The 17,960-nt window shown below is 42.8% G+C and overlaps 1 protein-coding gene across 1 annotated transcript; it reads left to right on the plus strand.

Annotated features, from left to right (window-relative positions):
- On the plus strand, nt 1–17,960 carry ARL14EPL (ADP ribosylation factor like GTPase 14 effector protein like). Its single transcript, XM_032467782.1, has 4 exons — nt 1–103; nt 5,354–5,471; nt 14,400–14,539; nt 17,131–17,960. Exons 2-4 carry the CDS (start codon nt 5,376–5,378, stop codon nt 17,351–17,353), a joined length of 459 nt encoding a protein of 152 aa, XP_032323673.1. The 5' UTR covers nt 1–103; nt 5,354–5,375; the 3' UTR covers nt 17,354–17,960.

Here is a 17,960-nt window from a genome sequence, read left to right on the forward strand (position 1 = left end):
GGACGGTGGGGTTCTGGCCCCAGTGCTGTCTCTAGGTGACCTGGTCCCCAAGGCCTCCAGAGAGCGAGGGACCTGCCAGGGTGTGTGGATCTGAGGTTTAAAGGTAAACATCATTTAACCATGGTGGCTCCTGTGTCTCAGTGATCTACTCCATCTGCTGCTCATGCTGAGGAGCAGACATTGCTTCAGTGCCTGAGAACTGCGGGCTGTGTGGGGCTCTTCCCAGGCAGCCTTGTCTGAGAGGATTTTCAAGGGTGGTATTGTCTCTATGTGACTCTCTTCTTTTATGCTGACTTCCAAATCCAATTCTGAGGTCAGATGTGGCTCCTGCCGGAGAGGGGAGCCTTCCCCATTGCACCCTTGGAGATGTGCACTGTGACAGGAGGGCTAGGGGAGGTGCTGCCAGTGGATGTAACCGGTGTCCAGGTTCTTGTCCCATCCCAGGGAGAGTTCAGAGCTAAGACAAGGAGGTTAAGGAAGCAAAGTGGGGATTTATTAAGGATAGATCATACACTCTCAAGGGGAGAGCGGGCAGGCTCAGGTGAGCAGCAGTGCTGAGTTTTTTTGGCAAGCTGGTTACATAGAGTGTAAAAATGAGTGGGCAGAATATTCATTGGGGAGGGAAGGGCTTGGGGTCATAGTCCCTGATTTTCATCCCAGCTCACCTTCCTGAGAGGAAGAGGAATTTTTGTCCTTTTTCAGCCTGAATTGGGAGTGTCGAGTGTCTTGGCTTCAGTGCATGATGGGTACTTCTAATCTGCAAGGCTAATTTTATTGTAATGAGGACATAATGAGCAAAATGTTACATTTGGATCCTGGAGATTCCTGCCTTTCCCCACCTTTCTTTGTCTGCCTCCAGGAAACTTATCAGCCCAAAATATGTGATTGCTTATCAGTCCAGAGGTTCCTGCTTTTCTTTCTCTGCCCAGAGACCTCTGTTGTTTACATGATGTGTGCTTTCCTGCATTTGGCTTGTGCCCCTCCTTTCTGCGCAATTCCTGCCATTTGGCCTGTGTCCCCCTTTCTTTGCTCATATCTAGCTGTCTGCCTGCTCTAACAGAGGCAGGCCTAAGATGATCTAAAATGCATCTTCCCCCATTCCTAGTCCAGGCTTCATTGTGAAAAGGCTCTGTTGATTACATCCCATCCCTCAGCAATATCTTGTGTAGAGATGGTGGTCATCATTAAAACAAATCTTGAAGCTTTAACATTCTGAAAAGGGCCTAGTGTTAGGGTCCAGACAAATCTGGGTTTTAAGCCCTTGAGGCCTAAATGAGCTTTCTGGGCCCCAGTTTCCTCATCTGTAAAATGGGGGTGATAATATCTAGTTCAGAGTGCTACAGCGGAATTAAAAAAAGTAATATCTGTAGAATGTTTAGCAAAGTGCTTGACACATAGTAGGTGCCTAATAATTAGCATCCATTAGCTTAATGTTTATGAAGTATTTATTGAGCATGAATTATTTACTAGGTCTAGGCTTACTTGTGGTGGGAGGTAAAGAAAGGTGTAAGACTGCTTCCAGAGCTAAATTCCTAATAGGGATGGGAGCTTGCATGTGAAAACTGAACTAACTACAGAAAGAAGGTGAGGGTCATGGCCAACACATGCTACTCAAACTTCCTGTTCGTGGTGAATCCAGGAGCTTGGGCCAGAATGGAAATCAGTGAACTGCCTCCTTCCAAGAAGACAGTCTTGCTGTGAAGGAAAATATCAGCTAAACTACTCAGTGTACTTAGTGAAGTGGTTGATTACCATTCTGGCCAAAGCCAGGTGCTAACCAGTTGCCCCATTCTTGGGCCACACTCAGAGGATGGCTGCGCTTAAGTCTGTGTTCCGTCTGCTGCTTGGGGAGTCTCTTCTCTTTGGGCTGGACCATACTGTGGATCTTTTACGGGCAGTCTGACATATGTTAGGACAAAATAGAGAGATGGTTAAATCAATGTCATACACTCTGTGTTCCATTAAATGCAGTTCCCCAGAATATGCCACGTGGTTTCAGCCCTGTGCTTGGAAATGCACACCTAGAGCCAGGAGGAGACGTGTCTCAGCACCCGGATCAGTGAGGTGGCGGTGGCGGGTTCTCCCTGCCTCTTGGCGGGGTCCTTAATCTTATTTTTTTGTGTCATGGACTGCTTTGGCCAACTGTTATCTCTATGGACCATTTCTCAGAATGATGTTTTTAATTGCATAAAATAAAATCTGTAAGGTTACAAAGGAAACCAGTTATATTGAAATACAGTTACCGAAATGTTAAAAACAATTTGCAATGGCAGTATATGTGCTTCAGTATTAATGCATCAAATATGATCGAGCCGCAGGTCTAAGAACTACCATCATTTTGAAGGTGTGATGAGTGTCAATAACATTTTGCCATATCTACAACTATAATGGGTGGTGAAAAGATCAGTGCTTTCATAGACAACAAAGTCAAGAGCACTGCTAACACTACTGTGGTCTGCTGGGTGCCTTATAATAAAAGGAAGTGCCAGCATTTCAGTTAGAGGTTACTGAAAATAAACGTGTATTCTTTACTCACTCAAGTTCAAGGCCCCCCCACCTCCGGCTCTCCTTCTCTGGTTCAGAACCTCTACCTGGGGAATTCCAAGCAAGGAAAAAAAGGGAGTTCTGAACATTTTTATTACTTTTCCTGGGGCACATATTTTGGGTTCCTAACCAAATCCAATTACAATTTCAGGCCCTGGTGAAATTCGACTGTAACTTCTATTTGCTTCATTCAGAATGCGAAGGAGCAAGTTTCCACTCCTCATCTATTTGCAGAGACCTCTATTTCACAGAGGACTTAACAGCAACTTGGGTGGAGGATTTGCATAAAATTCTCATTTCTCTCAATGCAGTTAAATGGATGCTCTTTCGTAAGAAGTTCTTGCAAAGATGATCATAAAATCACATCTATTCCCATGTGGAAGAAAATTTGTTATGAAGAAGCTAGAGGGTTTAGGGCCCCTCCTGGGGCAAGTTTCTTGAGGAAACTCCACACAGAGCCCAGGAGAGAAAGGGATCTTTGAGGATGAGAGTGATAGGGAGGCTTCTTGGAGCAGAGAGTTAGCAGAGAAAGTTCAAAGGGGGGGGGGTGTTGAGTTAGGAAGGAGATGTTAGGTTAGGAGGAGTCGTGATGGGAGCGGGGAGGTCAGTAGCGCTGGCCCGAGGGAAGGAATGCGGGGAGGTGAGCCTGGACAGGTCTTCCAAGCCGGTTGTGATGGACCTTCACTGATAACACCAGGGATGTGGGATGTTACTGGCAGAGGGGAGTCACTGAAGTCTTTTCATAGAAATAGGATAAAGACGTTTCTGATTTAGAAGTATCAACATGACCACGATGTTCTGGATGAATGTGGGGTAGGAGGAAAATGTGGGTGATAGTTTTAGGATCACATGGCAAAACTGGACCAAGAAAATGAGACCTACCCTAACATCTCCTGTAACTGGGGAATAGGGTCCATCTGGAGAGCTTATTCGTCATCCGGAGCACCACGGTTTCCCTCTGCAAATCAGAACCCCAGTTATGAAGGGCTGGGATTTGACAGGGAATTCATCATGTGAAAAAACAGCTCCATGTGATTTTATCTCCAGGCCACTTGGCTGGTGCTCCCCAGCAATGTTCCGCTGATCAGATGTGACATTGCATGTGAGGCTGTCAAAGCAAAAACTGCACCAAAGTTAAACAGGCAAAGAAAACTTTATTCAAGGCTATCAAAATCTGATAGTCTGAACTCATGTCCGCTGAAATGAAAGGTGCGAGGGAAATACTAGAGCGCTTTAGGGGAGAGACTGATCCTTGGGATGTGTCATTCCCGAGTTTGCAAATGTTTTTCTCTGTGATTAGCCACCTGTGTTTGCTGATCATTGCCCACCAATTAGCAAATTCTGCTTCTACCTTCCCACAGAGGCTGGCAAATAGGGGCCCTATCTTTCTGGCTGATTACATTTCAAAGGGATGACTCCTAGTCCATGGGAAAGACATTCTGGGGTTGTAAAACTGGCAGGAGGCTGGAAGAAGATTCATATCTCAATGGAGCAGGGAAAGAATTGACAATGACAAGTTTTCTGAAATAAATGATCTAAGAAAACAGAGGTCAGAGCAGAGTCAGAAAGAATTCCATCTAAAGTTAAGTCATGTTGACGGGAACCTTAAGGCCACCTTGGTCAAGGGCAAGGTGGTCCTCTTCCTCCCCCTCCTCCCCCCCCTCCTCCTCCATCTCCTCCACCACCACCACCACCACTTTGCTACTATTACTACCATCACTGTTCCCTTTAGGTGGCTTTTACCTGGTAGAGAATGAAAAGGAAGAATCAATCTTAGGTATATTAGGAAAGAAAAATCAACATGACTTCCTAACTTAATGTTGGGAATTGGAGACGGGGATACAGAAGAGTGAGCAATCCAGATCTCACCCTAGACACGGAGAATGAAGAGGCATTGGAAGAAACGGAATTTCCAGTTGGCAGGCAGACTGGTGGTGCTAAGTGAATTGATAAAGCGTAACTCTCAGGTTCCTTTGGTAAAAGCAATGCCCTGCATTCAGCAAGGGTAGCTGATGAGAGACAGGGAGGCAGCAGGACTGGGGAAGTCTCCTCTGGGGTGTGGTCCTCTCAGACACAATACTGCAGAGCAGCCTGGATGGTGCATTTGTGAGTGGTTCCCTGTGTTAGCTTCACCTGAGACACACACACACACACACACACACACACACACACACACACACACACACACACACACACACACACACAGGCGTCTTGTATATACACTGAAGTATTTCAAAGTAAATTACAGGCATTTTAGCAGCTGAGTTTTAGGGAAACTGAGGACTTTCATTTAGCCCAAGTTGTATGAAAACTGTAACAGAAACTCGAGTGAAAAGTGAGGGGCTCAGGGCTTTTAGAGGCAGCCTGGGCAGTGATTTCTGAAGGGAAACCCTGGGAGCGGATAAGATTTCACGGTCACTGGGGATGTATGACGTTAACACATCTTCCTCTTTTTCAAGGGAGTAAGTGTAAAGGGGGAAGAATGGAGGTCTGAGGATTCCTAGTGCTCCTAAGTGGGAGTGAATGGCCCCATGTTGCCTGCTGCAGCCGGGTCCATGATGCAAAGAACTGTAAAAGGTACAGCCAACTTGCTCGTGGAACACCAGGCAGAGAAGAGCATTAGTCAGGTGTTCTGGGGGAGTCGGATGCAGGATTTCAGAGTGAGTGGTACAAAAAGAAGCCAGGAAAGCGAGTGACTTTTCCAGTAAGTCTGGCTTTGAAAGAAAGTAAGATGTAAGGAGAGAGCAGGAAGGTCACAGGATTAAGTTATGGGGAGGTATGCTATTCATGTGTTTTACTTGTTTTCCAGTTACTTTTTTTAGCGATCAGAAATGAGTGAACAATCAGAAAAAAATGGTTCTACCCAAGAGAGACATGCAGGTCAAAGTTCTCCTGAGAAAAACAGTCACCTCGGGCAGAAGCAACTGGTAAGGCATGTGGATACTGTGATTCCATGGTATCTGAGGGGCTCCCAACTTGCGGATCTCTGGGATGCTCTGGATTTGGGTGGGAAGATGGACCTAGACGGGACTGCCCCAGAAGGATCTCTGTTCCCTTGTGCCGACTGGGTATCCCCTCCTCTTAACTCTGCGCATCACTAGACTGCTCTCACCTCACGTATCTCCTCTGAGCTTCGCTGCCCGCAGCGTCCTGTGCAATAAAATCCTGCCCTTGCAGTAGAATGTGTGTAGAGAATGTGGTCAAGTATTTGTATTCAACAAACCCTTGTGTTTTTTCCAATTACATGCTAGCCATGGTTTTAAAACTTGGCCTATGTTACTCGCCTAACCCTTATCACAAGATACTGTTTTAACCTATTTTGCAAGAGGAGAAACAGGGGCTTTGAAGAAGTGGGAAGTGACTCAAGGCACACCAGTAACATGTGGCTGAGCCAAGATCTGAGCACAGGCATAGACATTCTTAAACTCTTGTTTTGCTACTGAGAATAATAATACATGGTACTAAGTTCTACTTACTGCACATCTGTACCTAAATACAGGATTGCTTCATAAGGTTAAGTTTATAAAACAAAGCCATACATGCACAACAAAATGACAGTTTAAAGAAACATACGTGATATTATTTTAGATTTATTTAACTATAGACTATAGTTATACTAAATGAGCTGCAGAAAAACCTGAGATTCTGCCACTAATGTGTTAACATTGAAATTCATACACTGAAAGTTTCCCTTTTGCTTCCGAATGTAGTATTTCATGTACATGTTAGCCTAAGTGTTTGGGGGCCACTCAGATTATTTTCTTCTAAAATCCTTCAAAGGAGCATTCCTTTCCCTCATGACAGAAGTGTGCATGTTCAAAATCAGTTATTAGGATTGATTGAAGCATCCTTATTACTTGTATTTTCGATTAGGACCCATTTAATTTCTAATTATCTCCAACCAGAGACTTTTGAAAATTTCTAAAAACACTCTAGAATGTCCTTCCAGCAAGATTTTCTACTTCCAGTCTGGCTTTGACTGAGAATGGCTCCTTCAGGTGGCTTCCTTCTGTGTCGGAGCCCTGATGGGGTCCACACTCCCTGGGAGTGAGTTCTGAGACACGGCCTAGAGCACTGAAGGGGAGGGCTGTGTGTACTTTGTGTTTTGAGACACAACCTGGGTGGAAGGGCTTTTACCCCCTTCTCCTTATCCATAAAATGCTAATTCTGACTTTCATCCTCAGCAGATTTGAGAAGCCAAGTGTTGTTTTGAAAGTATAAAAGGAATTCTTTGTTTCTCCCTTGATTATTTAAATATATTTTTAACATTTTTTATTGATTTATAATCATTTTACAATGTTGTGTCAAATTACAGTGTTCAGCACAATTTTTCAGTTATTCATGGACATATGCACACTCATTGTCACATTTTTTTCTCTGTGAGTTATCATAACATTTTGTGTATATTTCCCTGTGCTATACAGTGTAGTCTATTCTACAATTTTGAAATCCCAGTCTATCCCTTCCCACCCTCCACCTCCCTGGTAACCACAAGTCTGTATTCTCTGTCTGAGTCTATTTCTGTCCTTTATTTACACTTTGTTTTTGTTTGTTTGTTTGTTTTTGTTTTTGTTTTTTAGATTCCACATATGAGCGATCTCATATGGTATTTTTCTTTCTCTTTATGGCTTACTTCACTTAGAATGACATTCTCCAGGAGCATCCATGTTGCTGCAAATGGCTTTATGTTGTCGGTTTTTATGGCTGAGTAGTATTCCATTGTGTAAATATACCACAGCTTCTTTATCCAGTCACCTGCTGATGGACATTTAGGCTGTTTCCATGTTTTGGCTATTGTAAATAGTGCTGCTATGAACATTGGGGTGCAGGTGTCATCCTGAAGTAGATTTCCTTCTGGATACAAGCCCAGGAGCGGGATTCCTGGGTCATATGGTAAGTCTATTCCTAGTCTTTTGAGGAATCTCCACACTGTTTTCCATAGTGGCTGCACCAAACTGCATTCCCACCAGCAGTGTAGGAGGGTTCCCCTTTCTCCACAGCCTCTCCAACATATGTCATTTGTGGATTTTTGAATGACGGCCATTCTGACTGGTGTGAGGTGATACCTCATTGTAGTTTTGATTTGCATTTCTCTGATAATTAGTGATATGGAGCATTTTTTCATGTGCTTTTTGATCATTTGTATGTCTTCCTTGGAGAATTGCTTGTTTAGGTCTTCTGCCCATTTTTGGATTGGGTTGTTTATTTTTTTTCTTATTGAGTCATATGAGCTGCTTATATATTCTGGAGATCAAGCCTTTGTCGGTTTCACTTGCAAAAATTTTCTCCCATTCCGTAGGTTTTCTTCTTGTTTTATTTCTGGTTTCCTTTGCTGTGCAGAAGCTTGTAAGTTTCATTAGGTCCCATTTGTTTATTCTTCCTTTTATTTCTTCTAGGAGAAAATTTTTGAAATGTATGTCAGATAATGTTTTGCCTATGTTTTCCTCTAGGAGGTTTATTGTATCTTGTCTTATGTTTAAGTCTTTAATCCATTTTGAGTTGATTTTTGTATATGGTGTAAGGGAGTGTTCTAGCTTCATTGTTTTACATGCTGCTGTCCAGTTTTCCCAACACCATTTGCTGAAGAGACTGTCTTTATTCCAATGTATATTCTTCCCTCCTTTGTCGAAGATGAGTTGACCAAAAGTTTGTGGGTTCATTTCTGGGCTCTCTATTCTGTTCCATTGGTCTATATGTCTGTTTTGGTACCAATACCATGCTGTCTTGATGACTGTAGCTCTATAGTATTGTCTGAAGTCTGGGAGAGTTATTCCTCCAGCCTCTTTCTTTCTCTTCAGTAATGCTTTGGCAATTCTAGGTCTTTGATGGTTCCATATGAATTCTATTATGATTTGTTCTAGTTCTGTGAAATATGTCCTGGGTAATTGGATAGGGATTGCATTAAATCTGTAGATTGCCTTGGGCAGTGTGACCATTTTAACAATATTGATTCTTCCAATCCAAGAGCATGGAATATCTTTCCATTTTTTAAAGTCTTCTTTAATTTCCTTCATCAATGGTTTATAGTTTTCTGTGTATAATTCTTTCACCTCCTTGGTTAGATTTATTCCCAGATATTTTATTACTTTGGGTGCTATTTTAAAGGGGATTGTTTCTTTACTTTCTTCTTCTGTTGATTTATCCTTAGTGTAAAGAAATGCAACTGACTTTTGAACGTTAATTTTGTAACCTGCTACCTTGCTGAATTCTTCAATCAGCTCTAGTAGCTTTTGTGTGGACCTTTTAGGGTTTTCTATATATAGTAACATGTCATCAGCATATAATGACACTTTTACCTCTTCTTTTCCAATTTGGATCCCTTTTATTTCTTTCTCTTGCCTGACTGCTGTGGCTAGGACTTTCAGGACTATGTTGAATAGGAGTGGTGATACTGGGCATCCTTGTCTTGTCCCAGATTTTAGTGGGAAGCTTTTGAGTTTTTCCACCGTTGAGTACTATGCTGGCTGGAGGTTTGTCATATATAGCTTTTATGATGTTGAGATATGTTCCTTCTATACCCACTTTGGCGAGAGTTTTTATCATAAATGGGTGTTGAATTTTATCAAATGCTTTTTCTGCATCGATTGAGATGATCATGTGGTTTTTGTCCTTTCTCTTGTTGATGTGATGTATTACACTGATTGATTTGCGTATGTTGAACCAGCCTTGTGTCCCTGGGATGAACCCCACTTGGTCATGATGTATAATCTTTTTTATGTGTTGTTGGATTCTATTTGCTAAAATTTTGGTGAGGATTTTGGCGTCTATGTTCATCAGTGATATTGGCCTATAATTCTCTTTTTTTGTAGTGTCTTTGCCTGGTTTTGGTATCAGGGTGATGGTGGCTTCATAGAATGAGTTTGGGAGTATTCCCTCCTTTTCAATAGTCTGGAAGAGTTTGAGAAGGACTGGTATGAGTTCTTCTTTGTATGTTTGGTAGAATTCCCCGGTGAAGCCGTCCGGTCCTGGACTTTTATTTGTAGGGAGGTTTTTAATTGCTATTTCTATTTCCTTTCTAGTGATCGGATTGTTCAAGTGTTCAGATTCTTCTTGATTCAGTTTTGGTGGACAGTATGTTTCCAGAAACTTGTCCATCTCCTCTAGGTTATCCAGTTTGGTTCCATATAGTTTTTCATAATATTCTCATATGATATTCTGTATTTCTATTTTGTTTGTTGTCATTTCTCCATTTTCCTTTCTTATTTTGCTAATTTGTGCTCTCTCTTTTTTCTTCTTTGTGAGTTTGGCCAGAGGTTTGTCGATTTTATTTACTTTTTCAAAAAACCAGCTTTTGGTTTGGTTGATTTTTTCTATGGTCTTGTTAATCTCTATTGTATTTAATTCCTCTCTGATCTTTATTATTTCCTTCCTTCTGCTGCTTTTTGGGGCTTTTTGTTCTTCTTTTTCTAATTCATTCAGGTGGTGGGTTAAATTGTTTCTTTGAGATTGTTCTTCATTTTTGAGGAAGGCCTGTATCGCTATAAACTTCCCTCTTAGCACTGCCTTTGCTGTGTCCCATAGGTTTTGAGTGGTTGTGCTTTCATTATCATTTGTCTCAAGGTATTTTGTAATTTCAGCTTTGATTTCCTCATTGATCCATTGTTTTTTCAATAACATGTTGTTTAATCTCCATGCTTTCCTTTTTTTCTCCTTTGTTTCTCTGTTGTTGATTTCCAGTTTCATGGCATTGTGGTCAGTAAAGATGCTTGAGATAATTTCTATCTTCTTAAAATTGTTGAGGTTTCTTTTGTGCCCAAGTACATGATCGATCCTGGAAAATGTTCCATGTGCACTTGAAAAGAATGTATATCCTATTTTTTGGGGGTGTAATGCTCTGAAAATATCCACCAAATCTAGTTTTTCTATTGTAGTATTTAATTTCTCTGTTGCCTTGTTTATTTTCTGTGTGGAAGATCTGTCTAGTGATGTTAATGCAGTGTTAAAATCTCCAACTATGATTGTATTCCCATCAATATCCCCCTTTATCTCTGTTAGTAATTCTTGTATGTACTTAGGTGCTCCTATATTGGGTGCATATATATTAACGAGTGTAATATCCTCATCTTGTATCACTCCTTTAATCATTATAAAATGTCCTTCTTTATCTTTCTTTATGGCCTTTGTTTTAAAGTCTATTTTGTCTGAAATCAGTACTGCAACACCTGCTTTTTTGGCTTTTCCATTTGCATGGAATATCCTTTTCCATCCTTTCACTCTCAATCTATATGTGTCCTTCTCCCTAAAGTGGGTCTCTTGTATGCAGCATATTGAAGGTTCTTGCTTTATTATCCAGTCTGCCACTCTGTGTCTTTTGACTGGAGCATTTAGTCCATTAACATTTACAGTAATTAATGATAGATGTGTGTTTATTGCCATTTTGAACTTATCTTTGCAGTTGAATTGGTGTATCCTCTTTGTTCCTTTCTTCTTCCTTTTGTGGTTTGGTAATTTTCCTTTGTATTATCATGGATTTTATTTAATTTTTGTGACTCCTTTGTAAATTTTTGGCTTGTGGTTACCCTTTTTTGTAAATCTGTCAACCCATTACTATAACTGTTTTTATTAAACTGATAGTAACATGATCTCAAACCCATCCTACTGTTAAAAAAATTTAAAAAAGAAAGAAAAAAATATTCTCTATTTCCCTGCCTCCCTCTCCCACTCTCAGTGATTTGTATGTCTTCTTTTATAATTTCATGTTTACTTTATTTGTAATTCATGAGTTATCACCTTTCCAGTTGTGTGTTTCTCATTTCTGTAGCATCCTGCTGCTTTTCTATTTAGAATAGCCCTTTCAATATTTCTTTTAGCATGGGTTTAGTGTTGCTAAACTCCTGCAGCTTTTTTTTGTCTGTGAAACTCTTTATTTCTCCTTCTATCCTCAAGGATAGCCTTGCTGGATAAAGGATCCTAGGCTGCATCTTTTTTTCATTCAGGGCTTTGAATATATCTTGCCACTCCCTTCTGGCCTGTAGCGTTTGTGTAGAGAAATCAGCTGAGAGCCTTATGGGGGTTCCCTTGTAACTTACTCTTTGCTTTTCTCTTGCTGCCTTTAGAATCATTTCTTTATCCTTGACTCTGGCCATCTTGATTATGCTATGTCTTGGTGTGGGTCTATTTGGGTTCTTCCTGTTTCGGACCCTCTGAGCTTCCTGTACTTGGGTATCTGATTCCTTCTTTAAGTTTGGTAAGTTTTCAGTCATGATTTCTTCAAAAACCTTTTCAATCCCCTTTGATCTTTCTTCTCCTTCTGGGACCCCTATTATGCGAAGATTGGGACGCTTTATATTATCCCATAGGTCCCTTATGCTATTTTCATTATTTTTTATTTGCTTCTCTTGTAGTTCTTCTGAATGGGTGCTTTCTATTGCCCTGTCTTCTAGATCACTAATTCGTTCCTCTGCATTATCTAGTCGGCTTTGCACAGCTATTAGATCATTCCTCATCTCTGTCAATGAGTTTACCCATTCTACTTGGCTCTTCTTTATAGCTTCAATTTCATTTTTGACATATTTTATATCTCTAAACACTACCTCTTTTAATTCCTTCAGCAATTCGATCACTCCTTTTTTGAAATCTTGATCTAGTAGGCTATCAATGTCTATTTCGTTGATCTTTCTTTCAGGGGATTTCTCTTGTTCTTTTAATTGGGAAAGGTTTTTCTGCTTCTTCATCTTGCTCATACCTCTTTGGCACTGTGGTTTATGGAGTATCAGTTGTTTATTTTGGTCCTTAAGGATTTTATCTATCTGATGCCTATTTAGGAATAGAACTTAGGAAAAAAAGAAAAAAAAAATAAGAGAGAGAGAGAAAGAATTTTAAAAGAAGGGAGAAAGAGGGTTTGAAAACAGTGTATAATGAATAATAGAAGAGTGAGTTGAAGCAGAGTATTAATCGGGTTGAGATGTCCTTTTAAAACCTTTACAAAAAAGGGGGGGGAGATGAATAGATGTATTTGAAACCTGTGTCTAATCAATAGCAGGACATCAAAACCCAAGAGAAATAGAAATGAATTAAGAAGTAAAGATTAAGAGAGTAATAGAAAATAGAACAGGTAAAAACAGATTTAAAAAAAAAAAAAAGCGGGGGGGTTGTCGGTGTTCTCCTGGAGTCTGTGTGCTTTTAATGTGAAGTCTTTCTGTCTTCGTCCTGTTTTGGAAGCTCAGCTTGCTGTTTTCAGAGGCCCTCCGTTGGCGCCCTCTTCTGTGCTGCTCCCAGCACCGGTCGGCAAGCAGATCGCGCCTCCTCCTAACACTGGGTCAGGTGCAGCTCTCTGCTGTGGGCGGGCGGGTCGCTGCCCCTCTGGATGCCCCAGTCAGATGTTGCAGACTGGCCAGGTAGGAGGGCGGGTCGTGCCCCCTCCCAGCACCTCGGTCAGGGGCTGTGTTCCTGCCCGAAAGGCGGGGGGCCACTCTCGCTCTACCTGCGCCACCGCCAGTAGCTCCGCTGCTCTGTGCGGCTGCGCGCTCCGCTCGGCGCCGCCCTGGTCGGCGCTCCGCCCTGGTCGGCGCTCCGTGGGTGGGCTCGGGGAAGACCGAGGGACAGCCGTGTCCCTGCTCCGAGCCAAAACCCAGCTCCTTGTTTGTCTTTGTGGAGCAAGTTCTCTGAGGGACCAGGATGGAAGGATCCTATCTGCCCCGGGCTGCAGGCCAGTCTCAGTCTGGCCTTTGAGGCTGCTGAGCCCTTCGGTGCGGATGCAGGTTTCGCCCCCGCCCCCGCCTGGGTGCTCAGCAGGGAGGATATGGCGGCTGTGCCTGAGCCCCGCCTCTCTTCCCCCGAAAACTTTCGCGGGTTTTCAGAGATGGGGGTGTGCACCCTTCCCCCGAGAGCACATCAACCTTGCTGTTTTATGGAGGGCCCAGGTTGTTCTGCCCTGTGCACCCACAGCCACAGCCACATCCACAGCGCAGCCCCTTGCGTTCCCCCGGGGCTGCCTCCGTGCAGCCACTTCCATCCTCCTCCTGGCTTGTGCAGCCTGGCCCTGCCTGCCACTGCCGGCCCGCGTCTCAGGCTGGGTGTCGGGGGGACGCTCTGTGCCCCTTTAACTTAGTTCTGTTAGTCAAGGGCTGCTCTGTACAGATCCGAGCCTCGGAGGCTTCCCCTCCGTCCCGCTGGCCTCTCAGTTGGAGAGGGGAGACCCACCCAGCGAGCGCCAGTCCTCCTTTGCCGCTCCCTCCCCGCGGGACCCGTCCCGCGCTGCTTTGCCTTTTGTTCTTTCTTTTTTCCTTTTCTCCTACCGATTTTTGGCGTCTTTATCTTTTGAAGAGGGCAATGTTCTGTCGGAGTTCCACAGGTGCTCTGGTTGGCTGAGTGGGTCTGTAGATGTGGGTCTTGGTGTATCTGTGGGAGAGGGTGACCTGCGAGCGTCCTTCTACTCCGCCATCTTCTCCGTCTCTCTATTTAAATATTTTTATCATACAACTTTTACACTATGTATTTGTTTATTGAGAAAGAATGACCTAATTTGAAAAATTTACATCATCCTTTGAAACTTAGTCAGATGAAACTGTTTATTTCTCTAGGTAAAACAACTAAACTTTCATGCCATTATGGTAACTGCTACAGAAACATCGTTTAAAAAATTTTTTTTAATTGAGGTGTAGTTGATTTACAATGTTAGTTTCTGGTGTAGAGCAAAGTGATTCAGTTAGACATATACATATATATATATACATATATTTTCAGATTCTTTTCCATTATATGTTATTATAAGAAATTGAATATAGTTCCCTGTGCTATATAGTAGGTCCTTGTTTATTTTATATATATTAGTGTCAGAAACTTAATTTTGATACAATGTATAACAGATAAAACTATCTGGTTCTTACTACTAATACATTTTATTTGTCTCATAGCAGCAGATAGAGCGGCAGTTAAAATGTTTGGCGTTTCAAAACCCGGGACCACAGGTAGCGGACTTTAATCCTGAAACAAGGGAGCAGAAAAAGAAAGCGCGGATGTCAAAGATGAATGAGTATTTTTCTGTAAAATGCAAGTAAGATCATGATTTATACTTGATCTGTGGGATTATGAAATGCATGAATTCTCCTTGACAAAGCTAAGTAATTAAAAGATGCCTCCTTTTTTATGATTTTAAAATATATTTTATAAAGTACAGTATCACCCCATCACATCGGGAAGTTAGCAATTTCAAGAAATAGACTATACTCCCAAACTAGGCATCAATTTCGTGAAAACAGGCTTCAGAAGTCCTTGCACTAGAGTAACAGTGTAGTAGGAAAGATGATTAAAAGTAAGAAAGATGTATCATTAAAAGGAGAAATAATATCACCGTGGGAAAGAATTTGAGTATCAAACGGCCACAGAAGTATCATAAATTCCATTATAGCTAGCACATCAGAGGCATAAATTAAGAAAACCATAAAGGAAAAGGCTGATACTTTTGACTACATTAAAATTAAGAATTTATGCCCATTGCAAGACACTCTAAAAATAATGAGAGAAATATCACAAGGTAGAGGTTATTTACAATCTAAAAGATCAGTGTGTAAAATACATGCAAGTCAATAAGAAAAAGATGGACATCCTAAGAGAAAAATGAACCAAACAGGCATTTCATAGAGGAAAAGGCTAAGGCACATTCAGGATACTGAACCTCACTGGTACAGTTTGGCGAGTGCCCCGCTGCTCAGATAGGCAAAAAGTTTAGTCTTCTGACAGCACTGTTGATGAAGGTATGGGACGTGAATTGAATGTAAAATAGTGCAATCACTATTTTAAAACAGCTTGGCATTACCTGTGTACCTTGTGACCCAACATCCTCACTCCTGGGTGTATATCCTGGCAGAACTCTTACACATGTGCAATAGGACATGTCTGAGAAATTCATAGCATCTCTGCAATAGCAAAGAAAGTAATAATCATCCACAAGGCCATCCATGATGGAAAAGATGCGTAGCTTGTGCATCCGTGCCGTGGAATACATATAGAAGTGAAGACACTTGACTCCTTCTACCTGCACCACCATGGATGGATCTGAAATCCTGATGTCAAATTTACAAATCAAATTACAGGAGGGAAAAGGCAATGCACTTGGAGATACATACACGTATGGCATAATTAACAGTAAAACAAGGAGATGAATTTTATAACATTCAGGTGTGTGGTTCCCCTCAGAGGGCCAGGTTGAGGGATGCAGTGGGTGGGGCATGAGGAGGGCGTCAAAGGCACAACACTCCTTTATTAAGCTGGGCAATGGGCACGAGGAAGTGTGTTTTATTCTTCTTTATCTGTGCGTGGATGGTCTGTACACTTTATGCACATATGATAGCTCGGAATTTTATAAAAGATAGCATCGGATGGGCAGGAAACTGTACGATCTGTGTCTGGATGTCTGAGCAAGGCAGGGAGTGTTTGGGTGAAGGCACAGGGAGGAGGAGGAGTCTGAGCCGACCTCTCTGTTGGCTGTGTGACCACCCACTCCTGTCATTCCAGTAAGAAATTTTGCGTCTCCTTGTCTGCTGACACCTGCATTTCCTGGTGGGTGTGGGAGCTCTCGTTCCTTAGAGGAAATGCTTCAAATGTAAATCCTCGTTGGAAAAGGCATTCTTGCTCAAGTGAGATAATCAGGCAAGTCTGCATAATGATCCTTAACCATCCCCATTTTATGAGGAGAGGGAAGGGGATGGAGCAGCATTGCTTAACAGGAAGGGAAGGAGGTGTCATGCCTGCTTGGGAGCCAAGAATGTAGAAAGTCCTGATTTCACAGCCCTTTTGACTCCACTGGTAGTAATGGACACAGGCTGTACAGAGGTAGTTTTGTTGTGTTAAGGGTTTCAAGCAGCTTGGTTTTGAATGATTCATTTCAAATTAGTTTGGTTTTGAGAGGGTGGCATAATTCTGGTGAAAGCGTTTTGCTTCCTGGCTGTGTTAGAGAGGCTGGCGGAGGACCAGGTGTAGACACTGGGGCTCTCCCCTGGGACAGAGCATCTGGCTTCACTCAGATCTTACGACAGACCCTACCCCCACAGTCACCTGCTTTCTCCCTCCACACTGGGTGCAACAAGGAATCAGAAAGCAACTGAAGCCGTGGCATCTGGAGACTCTTAGCAAAGGAGCTTTCAGTTTGTTTTTTTGTTTTTGTTTTTAACAGCATTGGCATACTAACTGACAGTTCTAATGTCTGTCTTGAGTCATTCAAAATGTAATTGTATTCACTATAGTACTTCTTCTTAGGGCAGAAAAAAAAGAAGGTAATTTATTAGGGGAGATGCCATCAAGAGTGGTTATATTTTTAAGTAAAAATTTGTTGAAGGAAGCTTTTGATAGTTTTTCATCAGCTCTTCCTCAAAATCTGTGTAGGTGGGCTATTACCTGCTCCAGCAAGCCAGAAAAACGCAGCGTTACTCTGAGTGGCAGGCCTGGCTGCGCTGGCCACTGGTGGCACACTGCGTGACTTTCCGAGGGCATCGCTGCCGTACACAATTCTGAAGGGTGGCTGGGGCCTCCCCGGCTGCTGCTTGCTCGGGGTAAAGGCAGCCTATGTCTGAAGACTGCCGCGCGAGAGTTTATTCTGGATGTTGAGGAATTCGCACATCCGCGCGGTGACATGCTTTGTCTTGGCAGAGTGATGAAGAAGTATGACAGAAGCGGCAGGCTTATCTGCAACGACGCGGATCTGTGCGACTGCCTGGAGAAGAACTGCCTGGGCTGCTTCTACCCCTGCCCCAAGTGCAACTCCACCAAGTGCGGGCCCGAGTGCCGCTGCGGCCGCCGCTGGGTCTACGACGCCATCGTCTCCGAGTCCGGGGAGGTCGTCAGCGCCCTGCCTTTCCCCGTCCCCGACTAGGCGCTGCCCTCCGGCCCGCCCGGGCCTTCTCTGCGTTTAAGCCAACCTCCTCCTCTTGGGGGAGTTTTAGGACTTGGGGAAAATGTTAAAACAACAACAACAACAACAACAACAACAACAACAACAACAACAACAACAACAACCAGACATCCTTAAAACTCGCTTTCTCCGAAGCCGTAGCGCGGTGTGCGATGCGCGGCCACCCTCTGACCTTCCGGCTGTGACTCCTCACAGCCCTTGCCCTGTAACCCGGGGGATCAGCAGCCGATGGACGGCAGCGCAGCACCTCCATCTCTCCTCGGCTCTCAGAATAAAAAGTCCTCTCCTCTTTGCTGATACCTTAGGAAGTGTAGCTGGAGGATTTTCAGCATTCTGCAGCTGGGAGCTTACCTTGACACAGAACACAGAATCGTGAATTTTTAATGTCTAGTTACACCCCTAGAATCTCACACAGCCTCAGTTCTAAATCAGAATTGCTATTTGAATTAAGAAAAACCTCAGAACCTTGGGACTTAGTACTGTATACCCACAGTCTCATTTTCTATTGTTAATATTTTAATAATATTGAAATTTGGTATTACTTGGTGATATTTTTATTAAAAATTTG

This window comes from Camelus ferus, chromosome 3 (genome assembly GCF_009834535.1).
Source record: "Camelus ferus isolate YT-003-E chromosome 3, BCGSAC_Cfer_1.0, whole genome shotgun sequence".
Taxonomy (NCBI): Eukaryota; Metazoa; Chordata; class Mammalia; order Artiodactyla; family Camelidae; genus Camelus; species Camelus ferus.

Excerpts from the sequence above, each read along its gene's own strand:
- ARL14EPL (XM_032467782.1), top strand. The coding sequence starts at position 5,376 with ATGAGTGAACAATCAGAAAAAAATGGTTCTACCCAAGAGAGACATGCA. Across the intron at positions 5,472-14,399 it reads ACCTCGGGCAGAAGCAACTG|CAGCAGATAGAGCGGCAGTT; the intron begins GTAAGGCATGTG and ends TTTGTCTCATAG. Across the intron at positions 14,540-17,130 it reads TATTTTTCTGTAAAATGCAA|AGTGATGAAGAAGTATGACA; the intron begins GTAAGATCATGA and ends TTGTCTTGGCAG.